The sequence below is a fragment of the Anomalospiza imberbis genome, chromosome 23, assembly GCF_031753505.1.
Source record: "Anomalospiza imberbis isolate Cuckoo-Finch-1a 21T00152 chromosome 23, ASM3175350v1, whole genome shotgun sequence".
Taxonomy (NCBI): domain Eukaryota; kingdom Metazoa; phylum Chordata; class Aves; order Passeriformes; family Viduidae; genus Anomalospiza; species Anomalospiza imberbis.
The window spans coordinates 7,274,146-7,298,248 of record NC_089703.1 but is presented as its reverse complement, the minus strand read 5'-3'; the positions used below and the strand labels follow the sequence as shown (position 1 = coordinate 7,298,248).

At 47.9% G+C, this 24,103-nt stretch overlaps 1 protein-coding gene across 6 annotated transcripts in view; it reads left to right on the top strand.

The window, feature by feature from the left end:
• The window catches only part of RERE (arginine-glutamic acid dipeptide repeats), a 174,643-nt gene that overhangs the window by 71,472 nt on the left and 79,068 nt on the right, over positions 1 to 24,103 (top strand). For all 6 annotated transcript variants that reach the window (XM_068171477.1, XM_068171471.1, XM_068171476.1 and 3 more), the window contains exons 4-6: positions 17,427 to 17,532; positions 19,646 to 19,742; positions 22,016 to 22,120. In XM_068171477.1, the coding sequence (XP_068027578.1) occupies positions 17,427 to 17,532; positions 19,646 to 19,742; positions 22,016 to 22,120 (308 nt within the window). The remainder of the gene's footprint in view (positions 1 to 17,426; positions 17,533 to 19,645; positions 19,743 to 22,015; positions 22,121 to 24,103) is intronic.

The following is a 24,103-nucleotide window of genomic DNA, read 5'->3' as shown; positions in this document are numbered from 1 at the left end:
AGGCTTTGCTTGCTGTGGGTGTTTTTGTTCCAGAACAATCTTACAGCTTGGGGTTTAAATTACACAGGCAAATCAATAAAATGGAAGCAGTTAATGCTCCAGTGCATTAAAAAAACATAAGTTTCTCTGATTATTTTTTTTCTGTGAGAAAACGTTCAGGTTGTTTACATCAGGAATTGTCTCCTCGATGTCAGTCTGCTGCTTTTCCCTTCATTCTGCAGCAGCACCAGTGCATTTTTAACAATGCAGTTGTTCCCACAGCAGCCTGCTGCTGTCAGAAATCCCCATTTCCTATTCATCAGGAAGTTAGGGAAGCATACTTCTTGTTCATTTTAATTTGGCACGAGTCAAACATTTTAAAAATCGACAGGCTTGACGAAGTATTCCTTAAATGCTCTTTGGTGCTACAAATACCTTGATCAAAGCAGAGCCAGCAGAGCAGGGCTGACTGAGCCCTGTTTTAGCTGGCAGAGGAGGGGAGGTGAACTGGGAATTGCCTGCAGCTCGGAGCTTCCACGGCTCTGAGAAGAGGAGCTGGGACTCCAGTGTTGCTTCGCCTCCCCTCAGTGTTAATTTTTCCCGAATTGATCCGGTCTTCACTCGATTCATGTCCTCCAGCCTGGCTGCAGTTGCTTATCCTCTTGCTGTGGGCTCTGAGCTGCAGCCCGAGCCCTGCTAGGAATTCATCAAACCTGGCCAAAATCACTTTGATCTCCTGAGTTCCTGGCACAGGAGTGGCATCTGGAATTTCTGGAGGAAATAGCAGAGGGGCTGCTCAGCCAGTCCTGGCTGTCATTCACAGCCAGCACCTTCTGCTGCTTCGTTCCACCCACCACCACCCCACTGCCCCCCAAAGGGAACAAGTCCTTTTGTCAGAAATTCTCTTTTCATTGAAGAGTGCTGTGTTTCCAAGTGGAAATTCTCACTGAATTTCTTTTCAGATCAGGCCATTTGAAGAAACAGATTTGTATTTTCTTCAGGCTAAGGGTATGGCTTCAGAGCTGAAGGGGTTTTTAAAATTAAATAGTAGTATTTAATGTGTTTCTTTTGTAGTTTACACTGATTGTAATACAAAGAATTATAAACAGTGAGATTTCCTTTTATCTCTTTGTTTGTGGTTAACAAGTCCTAAAATTCTGTCCATTCTCTTTATCCTAATTAAAATGTTGATTGTGATTACTTCTGGCTGATGAAAACACACAATTAAAACTTAGCTGAGTGACTTGTGTGAGAAAATCCAATAAATGTGCAGAAATTCAGTTCCTGTGTGCCCCCAGCGGGCTAAGGGACATTTATAACCCCACACCCCCCAGGTACAGAAGTTAAACCTGCTTTAGGGAGGGCTCTGACACTCTCTGGTGGGAAATCCAAGAGGAGTATCCTTGTGAATCCTTCAGGATCTCAGCAAAGCTCTCTCTGCACAGAGCTCAGCCAGGGGAACTCTGTCCCAGGCTCTGGGGTGTCCCTGGTGAAGCTGCCCTCTCAGGAGTGGTTGTGAGCAAAAAAAAAAAGCCCTGCAGTGTTGGTTACAAGATTGTTTTATCCCAATGAAAGTGTCTTCCTCACCTTAAATAGCCAGCTGTTGGCTTTAAATATATGATGCAACAGCAGTAATTACATTTCAGATATGAATATATTAATTATGTAGTGCCTCTAAACCCATGCGTATCCAGCTTTGATTAAGGCTCAATTTAAATATCAAAAGTAGTGCAGAGCCATGTCTGTGGGAAAAAGGGCTTTATCTGCCTGCAGAGATCACAAGTGGGAGAAGTTGACTGAATTTTGGTGTTTTGGGAGAGGGGCGCGGAGCACAAGGTGGGATCCCCCGAGTGCTGAGCTCATGCCAGGAGGGTTGTGCTGCTTTGGGAATGGTCCTGGAGCATCTCCCGTGGGCTCTGATGGGTGTGCTGGCACCAGCAGCTCCAGCTCAGCCCTGGCTGAAGGGGAAGGGAGACACCTGCACAAGGACAGGAGCACTGGGGCTCTCATCCAAGAAGCTGACCTGCATTTTCCTCTGGGACGGCAAGAGGAGGTGAAGGGAGAGGTGGAGAAAGAAGCAGCAAAGCCACGGGGTGAGGAGTGACAGCCAGAGAGAGCCAGCTGCTGTGGGAGCTGGGAGCAGCTCATTCCTACAATTATACTCATTTAATTCAGCATTCCTACAAGCACAGCAGAGCTGCAAAGCTGCCCTCCCATCCTGCCGCTCAGACCTTTCCTGGTGCGAATTTCCAGCTTGGATAAATGAGTCCAAATTGCCTTTTTAAGGTTTTCCTGTGTTCCAGAGGGACCCAGAACACGACCAGCAGATGGATTTCAGCAGCATGTTTGTGCTTTCTCGAATCCTGACTTAATTTGATGTCACATTTAAAATGCTAATGGCCACACTCTGAATCGGAGCATCAGAGGGAAACTTTACACCAGAAAAACGCTGAATTTGCCACACAAAAGGAAACGTTATTAATTGTGATGCAGTTGCCCTTTGTGCCTGTGTGTTTACTTGATTGAAGCATCTTGACTGTGGAGCTTTCTCCTTGAAGCCTGATTTGAATGGAGTATACAGCTGGATTGCCCCAGGGCCTTGTAACAATTTATAGTCTGGATGGAAAGGCAGAAGTGCATAAAAAGACAGTTGTGAAATGCTGCTAGTGCCCTGTAATAGAAAATCTGGGTATGATGACCTTGGCTGCGTGGGCCTCTGGGATCGCTTTGCTCCAATCCAGAGGATTATAAAATGGAAAGTATTGCATCTCACCTGGAATAAAGGAGGGGAAAAAAACAAAAGAAATTTGTTTTTCTAAATTGTGCAGTTCATGCTTCCTCTCCTTTGCATTCCTTCTGCATATGGCCTTGCATTTTAGCAAACGTCTTAAATTTACATCTGTTATCCTCTGCACTGTTACAGGAGCTGGGGTTTTTGCATGCAAATATCTGGGTGAGGTTTCTGTAGCCACAAGCGTTTATGTATTTAAAAGCCTCATTCTGTTTGCAGATGAATTGATGTTCTGTTCCTGAACTGCAGCTGAATTAATCTGTGGCAAATTTTTCCTGGCCAGTTCTGAGGCAGCGTGACCTTTCCTTTTTGGTGTGGAAAAAATGCTGATTAGTACAGATTTTCTTTCCTGCTCCTCCAGATCCATCGCTCTTTTTACGGCCAAAAAAAGGCAAAAAAAAGATTTTCTTCTTCCTCCAAATCACTGCTCAACCTTTTGAAGGCAAGGCTGGACAGAGCTTGGAGCAAGCTGCAGTGGGGGAAGGTCCCTGCGGTGGCGGGGCTGGAGCTGGGTGGGCTTTGGGGTCTTTCCAAGGCAGGGCAGGCTGGTTCCATGGCTCTGGAGTGCTGCCCTGGTGCTCAGTCCTGCCTCAGCTCAGCTCACCTTGCCATTGAGGGGCACAGCAGCCTCGCTAATAGGAGCCAGACGAATGAGGCGTTTGAAGGAGCGCTGAATTATTTACAATGAAAAATCTAGCCTGCAAATGAGATTGGCTTTCCTGTCTGATGTGCAGCGGGTTGAAGTGCTCTGTGCTTGCAGTGGGGCAGGTGTGGGGCGGGAATGTGGGTGCAGGGCTTTGGAGGCGGTGGCAGAGTGATGGAGAAGCAGAGGTGACAGTTTAAGGATGGCATGGCAGGGGCTGCACGGTGATTAAATCCACTGATGCTGTCACTGAGCCGTGAGGCTGCAGATAACATTCTCTCCCTGTGCTGAGAACAAGAATCAATACAAACTCCTTGACAGGGGCTAAATTATTAAATAGAGCCTTCCTTACAATGTTTCATTATCTGGGATTTACCTCAGCTGGTGATTTGTCAGCAGCACAGGGAGATTTGCTGGGCGTTTTGTATTAAAATAATTCCAGATGCATATGAATCCATTTTGATAATTCCCCTCCTTTTTACAATGCTTCTCTGTGTATTTTTTTTTTCCTTTGGTTGCTATTACCCAGATGCCACTTTGAATTCTCACACAGATCCTAAGCTGTGCTGCACAGTGAGGTTTGGGCTTGTCACATCTGTGTAAAAATAAATCCTTTTTGTATGGCAGACTGTTCTCTAAGTGCTGCTTTCAGGCTGTTAAATTAGCAGGGGATTTGCAGTGTCTCTCAGGTGAGCTTCTGAACTGAGGGAAGAGGCACGAGGCTGCTCTGTGGATTTATGGGTACTGGAGTTTCACTGGACTCGGCTGAAATATAGAGCAACATTATTTTTATTTTGTTGTACATCCTGTGAAGGAAGGCAGGGGCAGGAACCATCCATTCTGAGGCAGCTAAACCAGCATATTTTGCATTCCCAAGGTGCTCGGGGCTGTGTGGAGATGCTGTGTTCAGACCTGGCTGAGATGTGTCATTTCATCCGCGCCATTATTTTGTCAATTAACGAATGTTTAACGATTTTGTGGGATTTTGGGGTTGTTTTTCCGAGTAGCCTTGATAGTGTAAAGCACCAGTGCAAGTGAATGAATTGCAGCAGAGCTGCAGTGGCGTGTCACAGTTGCATCGTGGTCCTTTGGAGAGGCAGAGTGTTCATATTTGGGGCTTTAAAGCAGATGGCAGCGTTGTTCAGAGTGAGGATTAACAGCTGGAAGTTAAGGCTCTATGTGTGTTTTTGAGGGCTCAAATCCAGCTCTGCCTCCATTCCTTCCATATGGCCTGGATCTTTGCAATTGCAATCCAGACCTTACAACTTAAGGGCTGCATAAAAAAACCCAAACAAATATACAAAACACCAAAACAAACAAACAAAAAACCCCCACAGAATAATCCACAGGGGGTTGTTTTGATTTTTTTCCCTTTTTGTTGTGATTGCCCTGTTTGTTTTTGCCCCAGTTGGCATCCAGCAGTTGGAATTTCTGTGGCTGGCTTGTTGGCACAGGAGCACTGGAGGCTGTGGGGGATCATTCTCCCCAGGAAAGGCTCCTGGGCTGCTTCCCTGAGCTGATATTTATAATTTCATTAAGCCCTTTGTCATGGCAGCGTGGTCTTTACCACCTTTAGCTTTTTATTTTACCTTTCTCCTGCCTTGTTTCCTCCCCCTTACCCGAGGTAAACCTGTTTCCTACACCTGTGCTGAGATAATTGAGTGCTAAATAAATCATTGTGTGCCAGCTGGAAAATACCGAGAAAAAAAAATGTTATCTCTAGCTTTTAGAGGGGGGGGGGGAAGTATCAAATTGTACATTAGCTGGGTTTTATGTAGCAAGAGAAAATGGAGTTAGAATAAATGTAGCCATGTCCTCTGGTGTTGAAAAGTGAGAGCATCTGTCATGTTTAATAATGCTTCTGACCTTTAGGATTATTGAAGTCGAAATTTTCTCTCTGGTCATTTGGGGGTACTTGAGCACTGTCAGATTTCTTGTGTCTCTGCTCAGCCTCCAAAGACACATTGTTATGCTTTGTGAGCTGCTGAGGAAAATTCATTAAAGAAATTTGTTTTCCTGCTTTCAGAAGAGTTTCCTCGAGGAATGTGAAATGTCACTGTGGCCACTGAGTTGCAGAGTGTGTCCCATCCCTCAGGGATGGGCTTGGAATTGCTCTTCAGGGTGGAGGTGATGCTTTCAATGCTCACAGAGGGCTCAGTGCAGGTTTGGGGGTGGGGGACACCCTAAACCTGGCAGTGCCAGCTGGCCTTGCAGTGTGACCTGAGCAGGGCAGGGGTGCTCTGGGGGTGAGGTGAGGTTTGGGACCACACTGTGCCAGCAGGGGTTGCTTTGTGCAAGATTATAAAATGCTGGGAAAGGTCTCCACAGGCTGAGAGGGACAGAGGAGCACGGGGAGGGGAAAAGGGTGCGGATGCTCTCTGAACAACTGCTCTGTGCCTTAGTGTCAGGAAAGGCAGAATCTCCCTTTTTTGAGTACCTGCTCTGTGCCTGAGTGGCAGGAAAGGCAGAATCTCCCCTTTTTTGAGTACCTGCTCTGTGCCTCAGTGGCAGGAAAGGCAGAATCTCCCCTTTTTTGAGTACCTGCTCTGTGCCTGAGTGGCAGGAAAGGCAGAATCTCCCTTTTTTGAGTACCTGCTCTGTGCCTGAGTGGCAGGAAAGGCAGAATCTCCCTTTTTTGAGTACCTGCTCTGTGCCTGAGTGGCAGGAAAGGCAGAATCTCCCTTTTTTGAGTACCTGCTCTGTGCCTGAGTGGCAGGAAAGGCAGAATCTCCCTTTTTTGAGTACCTGCTCTGTGCCTGAGTGGCAGGAAAGGCAGAATCTCCATTTTACTCAGCAGGGACTGATGGAACCACTTAGGGAAATGCTTCAAGTCAGCTCCACCTTGTGCCTGAGAGAGCTTCAGATGCTCTCAGGCTGGCTTTTGTCCCCTGGTGTCACCTCTGGGGATGGGTCCCTGCCTGGCACTCAAAGCCAGGGGTGTGATGGATCTACATTTTTGACACTGCAATCACTGAACACTAATCCATGGAGGATTTGGACTTGTAATTTTGATTAAAGTGATTGATTTTTAAAGCAGCCTCAGTTCGTTTTGGGCCATTAGAGGGTATTTGAAAGGAAAACAACTCTTTAATTTAATTAGTAGTGTGTAAGCATCCTGCTCTGCTTTCTAAGCAGAACTTCTGGGGTTTTTAAAATCATATTCCCTTCAGTTGTTTGTTGGCACATTTCAAGGTTAAAAGTGATGCAAAATTATTAAGACCAACAAACTCGTGCTGAGCAACTCTTAAACTTCAAATAAAGTTCTTCCTTTGGGAAAACACCCAGGTTGTGTTGTTGTGTAAAGCAATTCCTGTCCACCCACCTGGATGTGATATTAATAAACCCCACAGAAGGAATGCTGTGTAAACAACAAAGTGCTTCCCTTTTATTTGTAAAACATCCTTTTTAGACTCCAAACACGTCTAAAATGTTCAGTTTATAGAGAGAATCAAATAAGTAAGATAAAAGAATGTATATGTTTCAGTGCTGTGGAATAGGAAGACATAATTTATGCTCTGTATCTCTCGTCGTTGAGATTAGTGACCTGAGGCTGTTGAACTTCCTCTTTATGGATTGGGAAAATGCTGTGACAGTTTTCAAGGGAATTGCTCTCTTTGAGTTTAAAGAGATGAAAATGGGTCTGCTAACAAGGACCAGCTTCAGCGTGTGCTTTCATATTCCTGGTGCTTTAAAAAAAAAAAAAGAAGGCAAGAAAAGAAAAGGCAATTGGGTGCTTTGATATGTGTGAACCCCGGGACCCTGGCAGGCAGAAGCTGCAGAATGTGGAATATCAGACAGGGCTGCAGGGAACCTGCAGGAAGGTGTTCCCTGGGGTGCTTTTGGCTGTGGCTGAGAACATTGAGAAGGGTGTTTTCCAAGAGGGGAGCTGCCATTTGGTGCCAGTATCCTGTTCTGAGCTGTTGTGCTGCTTCCCATATTGATATCCCAGGACATTCCCAGATACTCCCAGACCCAGGAATTCCCTCTCCCTGTGCTGGGCTCTTGATCCAGGGTGATGATCACCAGCCTGGACTGGGATTTAGAGCTCCCCTCCCTCAGCTGGGGCAAATTTGTGAGAAAATACCTGGAAACTGCCTCCCGATTTCAGGTGTGCATTCGTGGGCTTTGCTGCACCCTCAGAACACGAACTCTGGGAGTTTTGAGCTGGTTTGGGCCTTTCAGCTGAAAACCTCATGCTCTGGAGTGCAAAATTCCATTAACTGTGGTGAAATATCATCATTAATCTCTGATCTGGAGGTGATTAAAGCAAGGGGCTGTTTGTTACTAAAGACATTGGGCCAGGAAAACAAACAGCTGGGAGCACATCTGGAGCATGGCTGCGTTTGCACCAGGCACGGTAAATATTGAAACTGGAGCTAATACTGCGTTCTGTTACAGATTAATTTATCACGTGCTCCTTGGGAAGCACTTGTAGGACGAGTGCTGCAGTTTACACCAGTTCAAGTGCTGGGAAATGGCTTTGGGTTTGTCAGTGTTGCTTGTGCCAGCGCATGAATATTTGATTTCGCTTTTCCAAGGTACTGAACGCTCAGGGAGCTCCGGGGCTTTTCGGGTCAGGCTCCCAGGGAGATGGCACAGCCAGAGCTGCAGACAAGTGCACAGGCAGCTGAAATATGGGCTTCAGTATTGATCCAGGCTTCTCCCCTTGACTTGTGTGTCGCAGAGAGGCAGAGCTCCTCTTTTGATTACACAATCTCTAGCACTTCCATTTTCCCAAAGACAGGCTCCTGCTCAGCAGTTTGCAGAAGCGAGTTCATGGAAGTGTTAAAACCTTTCTGAGGAGATTGTCTTTGGAGAAAGGAAGCTGATGTAAGTCATGAGCTCTCTCTGAACTGTCAAACCAAGTTTTGTACAAATTCTCTGAATGACTTCTGGTCATTTTTCTGCTTTGTGAGGTTCCCTGCCTGAGTTTCTGCATTGCTGGGTGATGGTAGCACGCAGAATCCTCCCGTTTCCAGTGAGTCTGGAAAGAACTGGCTGTGCTGCTTCCCTTGGGGTGAATCCTTGTGCCCAGGCCAGGGGGAGAGGCATCAGCCCTCATCATCATCCTCAGGAGGATTCTGGAGTCAGAGCCTTTGAATCTGGCACTGATGGGTTCCATCCAGTGCCTCCAGTAATAGAGGAAATTAATTTGAGTTCTGCACGAGGACTGAGTGCTTTCTGCTGCTTGGTCTCAGAGCTTTCTGCTGCTGGACCTGGGAGTGAATTAACACCTTGACTTCTTTAATAGAAGTTATTAGTGGCTTCATTTGTTGAAGTTGTAATGCTGTGGTGATTATATGGCCCAAGACAAACGATTAACTTTGGAATTGTGCATTAGCTTGGCTGGCTGTGTTCACTGCAATTCAAAGCAGAGTGCACATGGCCATGGGATGTGCTAGAGGTTTAAAAACCACATTTCTCTATTTCAGAACTTTTTCTTGTGGGCCATCCCAGTTTGTCTGTATGTTCACACTTCCAGTATCCAAGAAAAGTGTTTTTTTTTTCTTTGTATCTCTCTCCCAACTTTTCCTTTGAGATTTTTTCTATTCTAGCAGGTAAATGCATCCCGTTTATTCTCAGTGTAGTTATTTCCGATTTTAGTGTTTTCAATATCTGGCTATTTCCAGATGAATGGAGAGCATCTTTCCAATCTTTCTATTCAGATTAGATTGCAGCCTGTGGAGCTGGTTTGGGGTATGTTTATTTAGTTCCGATTTACATATAAATACACAGAAAAACTCTAAAGCCCGGTGTTGCTAATTGAGCTATTGATACCAGGGCAGGCAGCACCAATCTGTGTTAAAATTCCCAGTGCTGAGATACAGCCTGGCTCCTGCAGATTGACATTTTTAAGATTGCTGCTTTGTTTCCTTGATGAGCTGCTCTGGGTGTTGCCCATTAATTACGGGCAGGGTTTTTGTTGAGGCTGTGCCTGGCCCTGTGTGTCAGCCCCCTGTGTGAATTCGGTGTGAAAAGCTGATTTTGCTCTGGTTCCAAACATCAGCTGGTCACTAACACACGTGTTGGGGCAGTTTCTGAGAAGAGGTAAACATTTCAGTAAGTGACCATTTCCCGAGTAAATGGCATCCTCCGGGGAGCTCCACAAGGAAACATTCACTTTCCAGGCGTTTCTTCTCCAAACACGCTTTGTTTCCTCACGGGAACTGCGTTTGCTTTTGTGCTGAAACAGCCAAGTCGCAGGATCTGACTGATCAGTGCACTTTCTTTCCTTTTCTTTTTGTCATTTCCAACCCCAGCCTGTTGGCAAAGGGGCTTTAATTTTTCCTGGTATAAAATTGCCTGCCCATGAGGTGGTATTTTAGCAGGCAGTGACTGTTCAAACTCGGGGCTGGGTTTGCAGAGCAAACTGTCTCCTGATTGTTTTATCCTCCAGCTCTTGGTGTGTCTTTGTTCAAAGGTAAACCCCTCAGCGAGATGGTAAAGAAAATGTGGCCTCTTGATATTTAAAAGGTGAGAAATCTATTTAAACTGTGTATGATGGCTTTGAATAGCCCCACTGCTGAGTGCTGCTTGTTTTAATAGAAGTGATAAATACTGTGGCTGGTGCTGCTCTGCAATTAGATCTGAGCTATGTGCTATAAATGACATTTAATGGCAAATGTCAGGCGGGGCCCGAATGGTATCTTCATTTCAGTCTTGCACTTCTTTGGCATAATGCTAAAAAAACCTTAATGGAATTTAATTACTGGAGCATCCATTCAATGATCAGTTAAATGCATTTGTTTTCCCATTAGGTGGTGGTGGCTGCTGGCTCCTGGTGCCGAGCTGAGCAGGAGATGCTCAGGAGGGTCCCTGGCAGTTCTGGGTCAGCAGCTCCCCCCGAATCTGCTCCTGGGGAAAGGCAAAATCTGTAATCAGAGTGGGGCTGGGAGAGGCAGAAAACATGAGCAGGGATGCTGTGATCAGAAATAGTGCTTATTGCTTTCTGCCTCAGTGGTTTTAATTACAGCCCATTGATGACTCTGGGTGTGTGTCTCGTTTTTGGGTGTTTGTGCAGTAACAGCAGAGATGTGGCACCTCCACGGCCTCACCTGGGAGCTGTGAGTTTATGTGAAGTACATATTTGGGAGTTTATTGTGAAATAGGATTTCCCTGCCCAGCTGGGTGCAGTGTGATCCCCTTGAGGGGCAGCAGCTTTGGGTGCTGGCAGCACCTTCACCTGGGCAGTTACCTGGAATTCCACTTAACCTGGAGATGTGGGGAGGAAAATAAACCCAGGAATCCTGGATGGGAAAAAAGGAAATGGAGCAGAAAGAGACCACAAAGGGATTAAATGAGGTAGTAAGCAATGACCCATAACCTTCATGGAAGATCTTATCATAGTTTTATTTTAAGCCAGTCAGTTTTTAAGCATAACTGCTTTTTTTTTTTACAAGATGAAATTATCTTTTGTCATCTAGGATCACAGTGAAATTTTAAGGGTATTTTGTACCGAAGTGTATTTCACTTAAATGAGAACAGGTGACTTGCTGGTTCTCAGCACAGTGAGCAGCTTTGTTTCTGGTAAAGCTGGAAAGCTGATGGAATAAACAGTAGAGTTTATTTTAAATACAGACATCTCCCACGGTCGTTACCTGAAATGAATAATGTTCTTTTTCTCCTCTAAAACCCTGGATGAGGCTGTGCTCAAGGTGAGACATATGAGTGACACTCAGTAAAATAAAGGGCTGTTAGGTGACACTTGTTCCACGTCAGTCAGCTTTTGTAAAACGTGCTGGATTTGCTGAACTTCCTTAGAACTGCAGTGTGGTGGAAGCACAAGGAACTGCTTGTGCAGCTCCTGCTGAGGTGGATCTCACTGCTGGACTCACCAGGCTCAGTTTAGTGCTGTTCATTGCATTTCCTGATGGCCCTGTCCCCGCTGCAGAGCTGCCACGGTTCTTGTCCCACGTGCAGCCCTCGTGTCCCAGCAGAACATGCCGTGCTCACAGGGCTGTGCTGGAGCCCAGGGCTGTGCTGAGCTGTGTTTTTCAGCAAGTCTGGCAGCTCCAGTGCCAAACACCCACGCTGGGAGACAGCAGATGGCATCTCCTGGGCATTAACTGCGGCTGGGGCGGGCACCAGCGCCGTGTTCCGGAGAGCTCCAGCCCTGGGAGCTGGGCTTTGGGGCTGGGGCTGCCTCACGTGCACAGGCAGCCCTGCAGCAGGTGTGCCCTGGTGTAAAGGTGGGTTTGGCCACGCTGTGCAGTTTTTAAAGGTGAGGACAGACTGCTGGTTGATACGTGGGTGGGTCAGTGTGTGCCTGTAGGCTCAGGTGTGTTTGTGGTGCCTTCCCCTGTCCTCCTGTGAGGGACGAGGCCGCACACGACCTGTTGGTGATGTTTGCAGACAGTGCTGCTCCACATTGTGTCGATACAGAACAAACGCTTGTCTGAGCAGTGTCTCTGAGCCTGCATGTCCTGGGGTCTGGGCCAGGTGTGTCCCTGCAGGTGGGCAGTGCTCTGTGCACCTGTGAGAGGCTGGAACCCAGGGAGGGTGAGTGTGAGGAGTGCTTCACCTCTCAGAGTTCCTCCTACGCCAGGCTGAATTCATTTCCAGCATGCTGAGGTGACTGGGTGAATCCCAGAAGGAGTTTTCTTTGTGAATAAAAAGGACACGCGAAAAATCCTTGCTGTAAACATCAGAAAATGTCAGGCGCGAGCCGTTGTGAAAAAATCCGATATTGTTTTGTCAATAAATTACTCTGTGCCCTGCATAGATCACAGAAATGGGCCTTTACCCTGGAAACAGCAATGTTTGCCCCTCCTTGAGCTCATTCCCAGCCCAGCTCCCGCTCGAGCGACCGCGCTGATCGATTCTCCGCGGCTTTCCCGGGGCTTCTCATTTCGTGGCTGCCATTGCTGCGCCCCAGCAGCCCCAGTCACAGCCTTGGTGCCCTGCCTCTGTGCCCAGCTGAGCCAGCCAGGGTGTTCCTGTCACAGACTCCTGGTGGATGGAACAGTCATCAGATGACAGGAACACCTTTAGAGGTTGCAGGCTTGGCTGGGGAAAGAGGACAGCCCTGCCCTGCTCCGGCCAGGGGCACAGAGGATTCATCTGCATGTGGCCACATTACTGCTTTTATTTCACATTTGTATTTCTTGCTGAACACTGACAATGCTGCTCTGTTTGCAAGGAGTAATTATGTGTTGCTATGCAGGCGTCTGAATTAAATAATCAAGCTGCAAAAATAACATTCATTTGTAGTAATAACCTCTGCATTTTCCAGGCTGGGTTTGCTTGGCTTACAAACAGCTGATCAGTTTTCTTAATTAATTAGCAAACAGCCTACAAAAAGATACCCTGAGAACATGGAATCACACGTGCTGTTGTGGAGAGGGAAGAGAAATAATCCTTGCTGTGTCTCTTTAGCTCCTGATTTCCAGATAGGTTCATTTGTGTCCCCCTTCTGCTTTTTTTTTTTTTTTCCCCACAGTGCATCTGAGTGGTCTTTATTTTTCCTTTTCTCTCCTTTGACTGTTAGTAAATGTCAGAATCGACTGAGAGTAAGATACAGTTCTACAGCAGGAGTGAGGTTTCATGGTGGCAAACACGTAGGGAGGGAAGATGTTCTGCTCCTTGTCCCTGTTTGCTGTTTGTTTCTCTGGAATTGCTGCTAGTCCCCCCATCTGTCACCTCCAGCATTTGGCACGTTGTTCCCAAAGCTAGTTGTGATTTACCGTGGCTCTAAATAGGGCAAGGAGTGAAGTGCAGTGATGAATCCCTCTGGGAGGATCTGCAGGACATCTGTGGTGCTTTGCACAGTTTGGTCCTCACCCCCTGGAGACAGAGCCTGGAGTCTCTGGAGATCTGTGGGGCGTGCAGGAGCTCTGTTCTGAAGTGTGTCCTAGGGACAACAGGCACCTTGGAACTGTCACAAATGCTGTGGAAATCAGGACATTCCTGCTTTTTAAAGAGAGCTTGCAGCATTATTTTTTCCCCTTCAAGGCAGAGGCTCATTTGAAATAGAAGTTGACCAGATGCTTGTGAACTGGGATGCTTTAATCCATTTACAGATCCCATCTAATTCTTGTTCAATGTCCAAAACTGATTCATGCTGTTTAAAAGGAACAAAACCCAAAATGTCAGCGAGAATAAAACCCCCAGATGAGCACTTTGTGAGCGCTGCAGCAAAAGACAATATTTTCATTAAAGGGGAGAATGTGGTTTTGCAGCACAGGGAATCGTTTTGAGCTGACAGAAAGACACTTGAAATTTAAAGCTCTTGCCATGGCTGCAGTTTCTGCAAGCCTGGATTTGGCATGTGACTGTCTGCAGCTTTTCAGATGTAAAGGTGTAAAAAAGGAAAAAAAAAAAAGTCACACTTCTAGGAGGTAGGGGACACTTCTTTTGTGTGCACATGGTTTGAAAATAAATAGTCTGCCACAGAAGTTGGCGCCTTGACACCTCTGAGTGCAGTCTGCTTTATAAATGACATACGTATTTAGGAAGTTGGCTGACAAAATAGCATGTCTAGGAATTTCTGTGCCATGAGGGATGTAAATGTGAAAAGGGAGACTCTGACAGACGTTTTGTATTTTTAGCAAGATTGAGGCTTCAGGTTTAAACCCCACAAAGTCGTCTGTGCTGGAGAGTGGGCACAGAAAAGGGGTTGTCAGGGTGCAGCTGTTAAATGAATTGGACAAAAATGACCAATGGTGGTAAAAAAAGGTATTTAGGAAGGAGATCAGCTCATCTTCCCCCAAAAAACACCCCCAAAGAAACCCAGAACCCACAACCCAGCCAAGCCAACCCCAAGGGCATCGTTGTCACAGACTTTTCTGTGAAGGGCTCCTTGCACATCTCATTGTAAATGATATTTTTGTTGCTGCTTTGCCTGTGTGGAGGCACGGAGCCATTCCATAGGCAGCATTCCATGCTCCAAATGGGCACTGTCAGCAGCACGAGGCTGAGAATGGCTCTGCTCTTTACCTTGGCCCCGTTTATCTTCTCATTTCTAAATCACTTAAAATGCCTCTCTGGTAGAATTTAGGTGTTAGGAGTTAAAAGCTGGGAAGTGGGGGCAGACCCTGGCTTCTCTGAGAAGTGCAGCACGTTTGGGTTGGTTGTGCTTTGGTTCTATCACCTGTTTGGTTGTAACTCTAACTTCATGTGTTTTCTCCATGGCTTTAAAAGACACGTTATTGTTGTTTTCTGAGGTGAAAGAAAAGCCATTTCTGGGTGTTAGGGACCCCCGTAAGCCCCTGTGCTTTGCAGTGGTGCCCTGTCAGTGCCATCAGTCCCAGCCTGATGGGCAATCTCATTTCTGAGTGATGAAGCACGGCAGGGCGCTGGCTTTGTGCTCACTGAGAATATTCCTGAGAAGCTCTTGTGTGATCCCTGCTGTTCCAGGGGTTAGCACACATCGGGTGTCTGAGCTGGGGCTTCCACGACTTGTGGCAACCAGCAAAAACTTCTTTTTGCCTTGCCTGAAGGACTCAAAGGATCTTTTGGGAGGGGGGACAGAGTGAGGGGGTCCCTTATGGCAGCAGGGGGAAAACCTCCCTTTGAACCATGGATTTCCTCCCTCCAGTGTCCGAGCGGGTGTGAGTGCTGCCCTCGGCCTTGTCCCCTGTGCTGGGACAGGGATGACAGGGAAGGGGGTGGTGGCATCACCGTGTCCCCTCAGCCTTGGGCTGGGTGTGGTGAGCTCAAAACAAAGAGCTCAGTGACATACAGCCTGGGAATGGGGTGTGCGTTAAGTCTCTTACAGAAAAGACTTTGGAACCACAGTGAGAAAGAGCATTCCAAATGCTCCTCAGCACCTTCACCACAATCACGATTAAGAAGCAGAACACTCAAATCCACCACACTCAAATGAAGCAGGCCCCAGAAGCCCCTTGGAAATCGACACCAAGAAACAATGAACTGAAACGAAAACTTACTCAAGCAAAATGAGTATATTGTGTGTGGGGGGGTAGTTTGTAATTTGATTTATAAAATTGTTTTATGTATAACTGCAATTAAAGTCCTAGAATACCTCTATCCAAAACGGGGCAGTGGGAGCCTGGCAGTGCCATCCCACCTTTCTGTGGGACCCCCTTGGGGCATGCAGATGCCAAGGATCACCTGCACACAGAGTGTGGGCACTGCCAGAGTTGCCCCTGCACAGCTGTGCCCTGCCAGCAGGGTCTGGAAGGACACACAGCCATCCCTTCCCATTCCCTGCATTTCTCCTTTGCCCAGGTGGAGCAGCTCCCTCTTTGCTCTGCTCTCCCGAGTCTGTGGGTGCTTGCTCACACCTGGGATGATTTTGGGTTTGTAGGGAAGCTTTGGCAGAGCACAGCGCAGATTTCCAGTCCTCCTCCTCCTCCTCCCCTGCTGTCATTTGCTATTCCAAACCAGCACCCCAAATTCCAGGCTGGATTTTGCACTCCTCCCTCGTGGCTCCATGTGCAGATGTGCCTGTGCCTCCTTTGCGGGGCTCCGTGGAGTTCTGTGCTCTGAGCCACTCCAGAGGCACAAAAACCAGAGCCTTGGTGCTTGTTGTGAACTGTCCTGATGTGTGTGAATGGGATTCATGCCAGTGAAGCTCTCTGAGCATCCTCTCAGGGTTTGTGCAACAAAAGAGTGGGGTTTTTGTCCTCTCAGCTGACAAACACAAAGAGACGTGCAGAGAAATGCTGGGTTGATGTTTCCCATCATTGCTGCGAGCTCCACTAAGAGAATTTATGAACTCTTAGCGAGAGGGTAACAGATTATTTACTTGGACTTTTTGTCTCCAGAATTCAGAGAGACCGCTCATAAAAGCTGTGGTGCACAGAGCATTATTTCAGGAGAACAGCCGAGCCTGCAACCCCAATTTCTGAGCAGCAGGCAGCGGAAATCAGAGCCGCCTCTCACTCGTTGTCCTTTTGATTTTTTCCCCGTGCATTAGACAAGCTCGTTGGCTTTGATTGCAGATGTGTTGTTTAAAAAGGCTCGGGCGCTCCTGCTCTGCCCGGGGATGCTCGGAGCGGTTTGGGGATGTGGAAGTGGCTCAGCCCCAGCTTTCCTGGCACAATGCTGCCACTGGCAGTGGTGTGCTGGTATTACACGGGCTCTGCTCAGGAAATGCCTTTCCCGGGAAGGCTTGGATGTTGTTTATTCAGCAGAAAAGCTCTGACACCCGGGCTGCTGCAGGGGAGACAACAGAACCTCCCGGCGCAGTGACCTGCGGGGTAAGCCGGGCTTGGCAGTGGTTTAGGAGCAGCCTTAGACCGGTCTGGAGGATGGCAGTCCGGAGGAAAACACGCCTGCAGCTGCCTCATGCCAAAAGAATGTTCCTTTCCCTTCAAGGCCTTTGTTTCTTCAAGGGTTTGGGAGCAGCAGGGAGAATTGCAGACATGGGGGTTTGGAGATAAACTGAGCAGAGTCCGTAGTGGCTTGATCTAAAAGTTCTCTTTGAGAGGTGTTTATGCTCCAGTTTCCTTCTAAGAAGGAACAGTTTGGTGGCTGGAGCCTCAATGAAAAAAGAGCATTTGGGGAAGACAGTTTAGTGAAAATTTTGCTGTGAGGTTGATGAGCAGTCAGAGCCTGTAATTATTGTGATTGAAGTGCAGCATCCTATTTTTTTGTGTAATAAAGAACATCTATGATTATGTCTGGATCCATCTGTCCTTGGGGGGAAAAAAAAAATCTATTATCTCTTGGTTTCCACCGCTAAGAATGGTTGCCCTGAATGGTGTTACCGTGGGTATTCTTTTTTGCATGTTTGGCCATAAATACTTCTTATTTGTGGAAATCAGCAGACTGCATGAGGCCAAAAATTGCAAACCTTTTCTGATGCCTGCCCCTTTCCTTGGGTTAATTAACATGAGTGAGTAGATTGGGGTTTGCTGGTCAGATGCAGAGACACAAGTGATGCAGGAGGGTCTCCCTGCCTTTGGCTGGGCTGGAAATCAACCTGTCACCAGCACAGGCTGGAGAAACGCTTTCCTCCCTCTGGGCCTGACCGGGGGTTTTCCCAGGGAGGGCTGTGGGGCCGTGGGCTGATTTCGCTGTCAGTAACGCCCCAGGGTTGTTTTGCAGAGCAAGAGGGACCATCTGCTGATGAACGTCAAGTGGTACTACCGCCAGTCCGAGGTGCCCGACTCGGTGTACCAGCACCTGGTGCAGGACAGGCACAACGAGAACGGTGAGTGGGCTGTGGGCAGCCTGCCCTGCCCTGCCCTGCCCTGCCCTGCCCTGCCCCAGTCCCAGCTTTAGCAGAGCCAGCCTGCCCCAGTCCCAGCTTTAGCAGAGCCAGCCTGCCCCAGTCCCAGCTTTAGCAGAGCCAACCTGCCTCAATCCCAGCTTTAGCAGAGCCAGCCTGCCCCAGTCCCAGCTTTAGCAGAGCCAGCCTGCCCCAGTCCCAGCTTTAGCAGAGCCAGCTCAGCCTGCCCTGCCCCATTCCCAGCTTTAACAGAGCCAGCCTGCCCTGCTCTGCCCCAGTCCCAGCTTTAGCAGAGCCAGCCTGCCCTGCTCTGCCCCAGTCCCAGCTTTAACAGGGCCAGCCTGCCCCAGTCCCAGCTTTAGCAGAGCCAGCCTGCCCTGCTCTGCCCCAGTCCCAGCTTTAGCAGAGCCAGCCTGGCCCAGTCCCAGCTTTAGCAGAGCCAGCCTGCCTCAATCCCAGCTTTAGCAGAGCCAGCCTGCCTCAATCCCAGCTTTAGCAGAGCCAGCTCGGCCTGCCCTGCCCCATTCCCAGCTTTAACAGAGCCAGCCTGCCCTGCTCTGCCCCAGTCCCAGCTTTAACAGGGCCAGCCTGCCCCAGTCCCAGCTTTAGCAGAGCCAGCCTGCCCTGCTCTGCCCCAGTCCCAGCTTTAACAGGGCCAGCCTGCCCTGCTCTGCCCCAGTCCCAGCTTTAGCAGAGCCAGAACACTTCTGCTCAGGGTATGGAACCAGGACATGGTGTTAGAAAAGGGCTGGTGGTTTCTTTCCTGCCTGGTGTCACTGATGTGTGTCCTGTTCCTGTAATCAGGGGCATTCCAGGTGTGCTGGAAGTGCTGGGCTGCATTGTTAATAATAATTAATGGCAGCAGCAGAAACAATATTAATAGCATTGTAATATTATTATTATTAGTAGTAGTAGTATTTATTCTCTCCTTGAGAGAGGATAGAAAAGCAAAATCACCCTGGATCCTTGGCAGGCCTCCTGGACACTGTGCTGATAATGAACTGAGCACCAAATTATCTGCAGGAATTGGGGTTCTCCTCTGGTTTTTGTGCTTCTGCCACAGTGTCATGAGAACTGTCTTCTGCAGTCGTGCTCCCTTGCACACATGAATATTCCCTGTGATCGATATTGCAGTGAGGGATGGAACTGAAGCACTTGGAGCTGAGTTTCCCCTTTTCTCTTTGCAAAAACAAGTGTCATCTTGTGTTTCATAGAAGCAGAAGAAACTTTAGTACATATCCCAGTATCATTTATCTCCTGCCTCCAGGGAAGACATAACATTTGCTTCTGTTCTTACCAGGAAATTTCCTTGAGGCAACTGTTAAAAATTCTGAAGATACTCCAAGGTGAACTGTGATGATAAAAGTTGATGATTGAAATATGGAATGCAGCAACTTTCTGGTGCCTGACAGAACAAAGTTGAGCACACGCTCCCCTTTTAAAGGACATTTTGTGTGTGCTTTTAGCAAAAGCTCCCCCAATCTAACATTTCTGTTACTAATTTATTTGAAACTTCTAACAATGAGATTACAGGCACAGTGTCAAAAAGTATTTTTGATAGCATGGCTGCTTTTTAATGCAGTCTCCTGTGTGTGGAGAAGTATTTTTGTGTCTTCCTCAAAGGTATTAGAAAGAAGTCACGGAAAAAGTTGTCTTCCAGTTCTTTTGTTAACACTCAGAATTTTCTGTGTTTGAACATGAATGTCAATATTTACCTCAAAGCCAGAGCACTGTGCATTACCACTGTCAGGATTTTGTTGAAGATTTGACATTAAATGTGCACAGGAACCCTTACCTTACCCTGGACACCAGAACAAATTCATTTCCTTGGTTCCTTCCACCTGGGAGTGAGTGCTCCCAGTGCCCTGGGAAAGGTCTTTCCCTTCAGAAGTCCTGGGAGAATTGATGGATGAGAATAGATATTATGTTCTTCCACGATGAAGTCTCACATCCCACACCTGACTGACCCCACGAAGGGCTTGTTTGTCCCCTCAGAGTGCATCTGAGGAGCAGCCTGGAGCTGTGCCCTGCTGGGACAGCGGCAGTGGTGGCCCAGCTGCTGTGTCAGGGCTGTGTTTGTGTTTGTCTCTGGCAGATTCGGGCCGGGAGCTGGTGATCACAGACCCGGTGATCAAGAACCGCGAGCTCTTCATCTCCGACTACGTGGACACCTACCACGCTGCTGCCCTGAGGTCAGCAGGGCTGGGGACAGCTGGGGACAGCCTGGGGACAGCCTGGAGCTGGGGACAGCCTGGGGCTGGGGACAGCCTGGGACTGGGGACAGCCTGGGACTGGGGACAGCCTGAGGACAGGCTGGGACTGGGGACAGCCTGGGGACAAGCTGGGACTGGGGACAGCCTGGAGCTGGGGACATCCTGAGGACAGCCTGAGGACAGGGGACAGCCTGGGGACAGCCTGGGGCTGGGGACAGAGGTGTCAGGGGCTCTGGGGGCACAGCCAGGGGGGACAGAGGTTCCTGGGGGTCACTGAGCCCCAGCCCAGCTGTGTGCTCTCCCCTGCAGGGATGTGTTCTGTGCTCTGGCCCAGCAGGGAGCTGCAGCCCTGCAGGCTGCTCTCCATGCCAGGCAGTCAGTGGTGCCCAGCAGCTGCTGTGTGCCGTCACTGCCAGCTCAGGGCATTGCTGGTTCCTGCCGCAGCCCTGCCCTTCCCTCAGCCTGATCCCCCTGGTAGCATGGCACCTCCTGCAGCCCTGGCTCTCTGGGTAAACTGCATTAAAGGCAGTTCTGAGTGCTTTCCCTGGCCACAGCTCAGCCCAGAGCTGGGGGAGATCTGCCTGCCCGGCAGGGAATGGCCCAGGTGTGTGCCCTGCACTCTGCCCTGCCCTAGAGCTGCTGCTCTTCCACCCTCCAGCCTTTTGGCTGAGCTGCCCAACCCTGACAGCCTCACTTCAAATGTTTTCAGATCCCAACAGCAAGGCATTATTTGTCAGCTGATTTTCAGCATGCCAAACGTGCATGGATATTGTCAAGATGCAAATTGAATAATCTCCCTGATAATGGTGCTCAGATGGTGTTTCACCACAGCCATCTGGAGACATTTTTTTGTTCAGAGTCACTTTGCTGAAGCCACTTACTTGAAGACAAACTGGCTTCTGTTCTGGTGGGGGAAAGCCTTTGATTTACATATTAAACCTTTCTTATAAACGCAGAGCATTCCAGCGGTGTGCTAGGAGCCCCTGGGACTCCACAGTGCCTCTGCTGAGTCCCCTTCCAGTCTGACATCAGGAGCCAGGCTGGAGATCTGCTCAAACACAGAGAAGCTCAGCTCTGTGGCTGCAGTTTTCCCTGGGACTGCTCTAACGCCCCTTCTACGTCCTTTCAGTTCTTGTTCCCTTTAAAGAAAAGATCGGAGCGGAAGGATAAAAATGGAATATACGTGTGTGCCAAGCAAACTTGAAAAATAACCTCTGAGTGTACGGGATGAGCAGAAGGATAATTGCACATGGTGTTCTTGCAGAGAACATGGGGGAGGCACAATGTGTCGTGATGCATGAAAGGTTAACACGAGATTCTAATTTATTCTAATACCAGATTATTTCTCTGCCCTCTGCAAACAAATGGCTCTGGACACACAATGAACTGATGACAAACTGGGGAATAAAACCAGTGATTGTAACTACCAATATTCTGCTCTAACCAGTGGAAAAATTTAACTAGAGGGCAGTTGTAGATCTCTGTGGAAGTGTGTAATAAACATGAAGTGCTTTTTACCTCTCTGGTAAATCTTGTGGTGAAATGCAGAACTCCTGGTGTGGAGTGCTGGGAACAGGAGGTGCTGCTGCCATCCATAGAGACACTGCAGCTTATCTGGAAAATGCTTATTAGCTGCCAGGTGAATTATTGAAAGGAAGCTAAACCTCTTTGCCCAGAATACTTTTAAAATGTGAATTTAATGTGAAATATCAAAACAACCCCCCCAGCTCATTTTCTGTCTCTCTAAATGACTAAACTTGGAAAGCAGTGTCAGCCTGCAGGGAGAAAATCAGAGTTAGAGAGCAAGGCTGGCACTCAGGGTGTGTGTGGGGCCTCTCACAGACCTTGCTGCTGGTCTTTACTTCAGCAGAGTGGATAGTGGAATTTTGGAAGATGTAACTGTAACAGCTTTGCAAATTAGAGACTGTCAGGATTGCATTTTGAGCTATTGTTTGTTGGGCTGATGGTATTTGGGCTCCTCAGGACTGTGCTGGCTGAAGGAGAATTAATGAATGTTTGCAGAGCAGCATCTGAGCCTGTGTGACTGCATTTCCTTCCCTTTCCACCGTGGGAAGAACCCACACTTTTGTTAAAGGATTTTTGTTAAGACAGCCTTGTATTTAGGATGTTTTGGACATTTATGAAAGCAGGGATGCCTGTGGCTTCTACCCAGATTGCAGTGGCACTTTATTAAAGTAGCTGTTACTCAAGCTAGAATTCTAATGCCATTTTCTCCTCTTTCTTCCTTTCAGAGGAAAGTGCAACATCTCCCATTTCTCTGACATATTTGCTGCTAGAGAGTTCAAGGCACGAGTGGATTCATTTTTCTACATCCTGGGCTATAATCCAGAGACAAGGTAAGTGAAAATGGCTTTTAAACTCCACTTCACCACTGACCTGAGCTGGTGTTCCCTCAAAGGCTGGACTCGATGATCCTGGAGGTCTTTTCCAACCCTAATTCTATGAAAATCACTCAGGGAAAGAAAGGTTAAAATCAAGCTGGCAGGAGGCTGGGGTGGAAGGGATGCAAGGGAGAAGCTGCATCTTTCTGAGTGTGTGTTTATACAGGAGAAAAATAAGAGTGGGAAATAAAATTGTGCCATGAGTCCTGATATCCAGGTGCATCTCTGGGTAAATAATGTGCTGCTTCTGAACAGCTTCTTGGAAATATGGAAGTTTTTTAAAACTTGCAAACTTCAGCAGGAGTTCTCGGCTGTCTTGTTGGCTGAATGTACATCCCTGAAAATACTTCTAAAAATAATTTGCATGTTCTAGCCAGCAAAGTTGGAATTTAGACACTTGTAAGGAATCGAATTGAAAGTTTTTAAGTGTGGAAATTCCTGCTTTCATGTGTAAATAACTGTCCAGGGTTCCATATCAGGAATTCCTGGTTTGTGCTTTGCTGGCCTAGAACAAATGGAAGGCACAGAAAGAACTTTTTTGGGAATCAGCTCATATTTGAGGAAGGTGTGTCCATGCTCTTCAGTCTGCCTGGGGTTTGTTCAGCCAGCCTTGGTCAGCTCTCTTTGGAAAGCTCAGTCCAGGCTGTGGCTTTGTTATTTTCTGTGTCCAAACACGACACTTTCTGCATTTATGGGATTTTCTAGCACAGAAAATTCCTCCCAAGTGCCAGCCTTGAGGAGTTTGCTGTTGAGGGGGGGTATTTCCATGAGCACTCCAGTGAGAGATGAATAATTTGGCTCTGGTCTGTGCCCACTGGCAGGGGATTTTTCTTTGAACACAATCAGCTGTGCACCTTGAATTCCAGAAATATCCTGGAGAAAAGTCTCATTGGAAGTGGGGGTTAGATAAGCATATAAATAATAAATATTTGACTTGTTCCGTGGTGGATTTACTGTTTCTAATGCAGATCTGGATCTTTGCTTCAGGGCATTGCCAGCCACTAACTGCCTGCAGTTAGGAAGGAGCTCCCTGCGTGGGTATTTGTTATGAAATTGCCCATTTATGAGGCTTCCTTGCCTCATTCTGAGGTGTCCCAATCTCTCTTGGTGGCTGGGAGGGGACTGGACTGGTGAAACTCCCTCCCTCGAGCATTTCCCAGTCTCTTGCTGCCGGTGCATGGTGCTGAGCCTTGGGGATATCCCAAATTCCAAATTCCAACACCATACCCCAAAATGCTTCTGGGACATCACTGGTGTCTTTTCTTTCGAGCAGTCCACCAAGTCAAGGCATGGTGAGGTTCTCATGGTGAGGTTTTCACTGGTGGGGTTCTCATGGTGAGGTTTTCACTGGTGAGGTTCTCATGGTGAGGTTCTCATGGTGAGGTTTTCACTGGTGAGGTTTTCACTGGTGAGGTTCTCATGGTGAGGTTTTCACTGGTGAGGTTCTCATGGTGAGGTTCTCATGGTGAGGTTTTCACTGGTGGGGTTCTCATGGTGAGGTTTTCACTGGTGAGGTTCTCATGGTGAGGTTTTCACTGGTGAGGTTCTCATGGTGAGGTTTTCACTGGTGAGGTTCTCATGGTGAGGTTTTCACTGGTGGGGTTCTCATGGTGAGGTTTTCACTGGTCAGGTTCTCACAGTGAGGTTTTCACTGGTGAGGTTCTCATGGTGAGGTTCTCATGGTGAGGTTTTCACTGGTCAGGTTCTCATGGTGAGGTTCTCATGGTGAGGTTTTCACTGGTGAGGTTTTCACTGGTGAGGTTCTCATGGTGAGGTTTTCACTGGTCAGGTTCTCATGGTGCCCCTCTCTGATGTTCAGCACCCTCCCTGACCCCTGTGTTTGGCACTGTGCTTCAGTTTTGGGTTGGAGTGTTGGTATTGGTGCCTAAGGGATGATTTCTCCCGTGAAATGGCATTTTTTGTTGCTGTCAGTGGGGT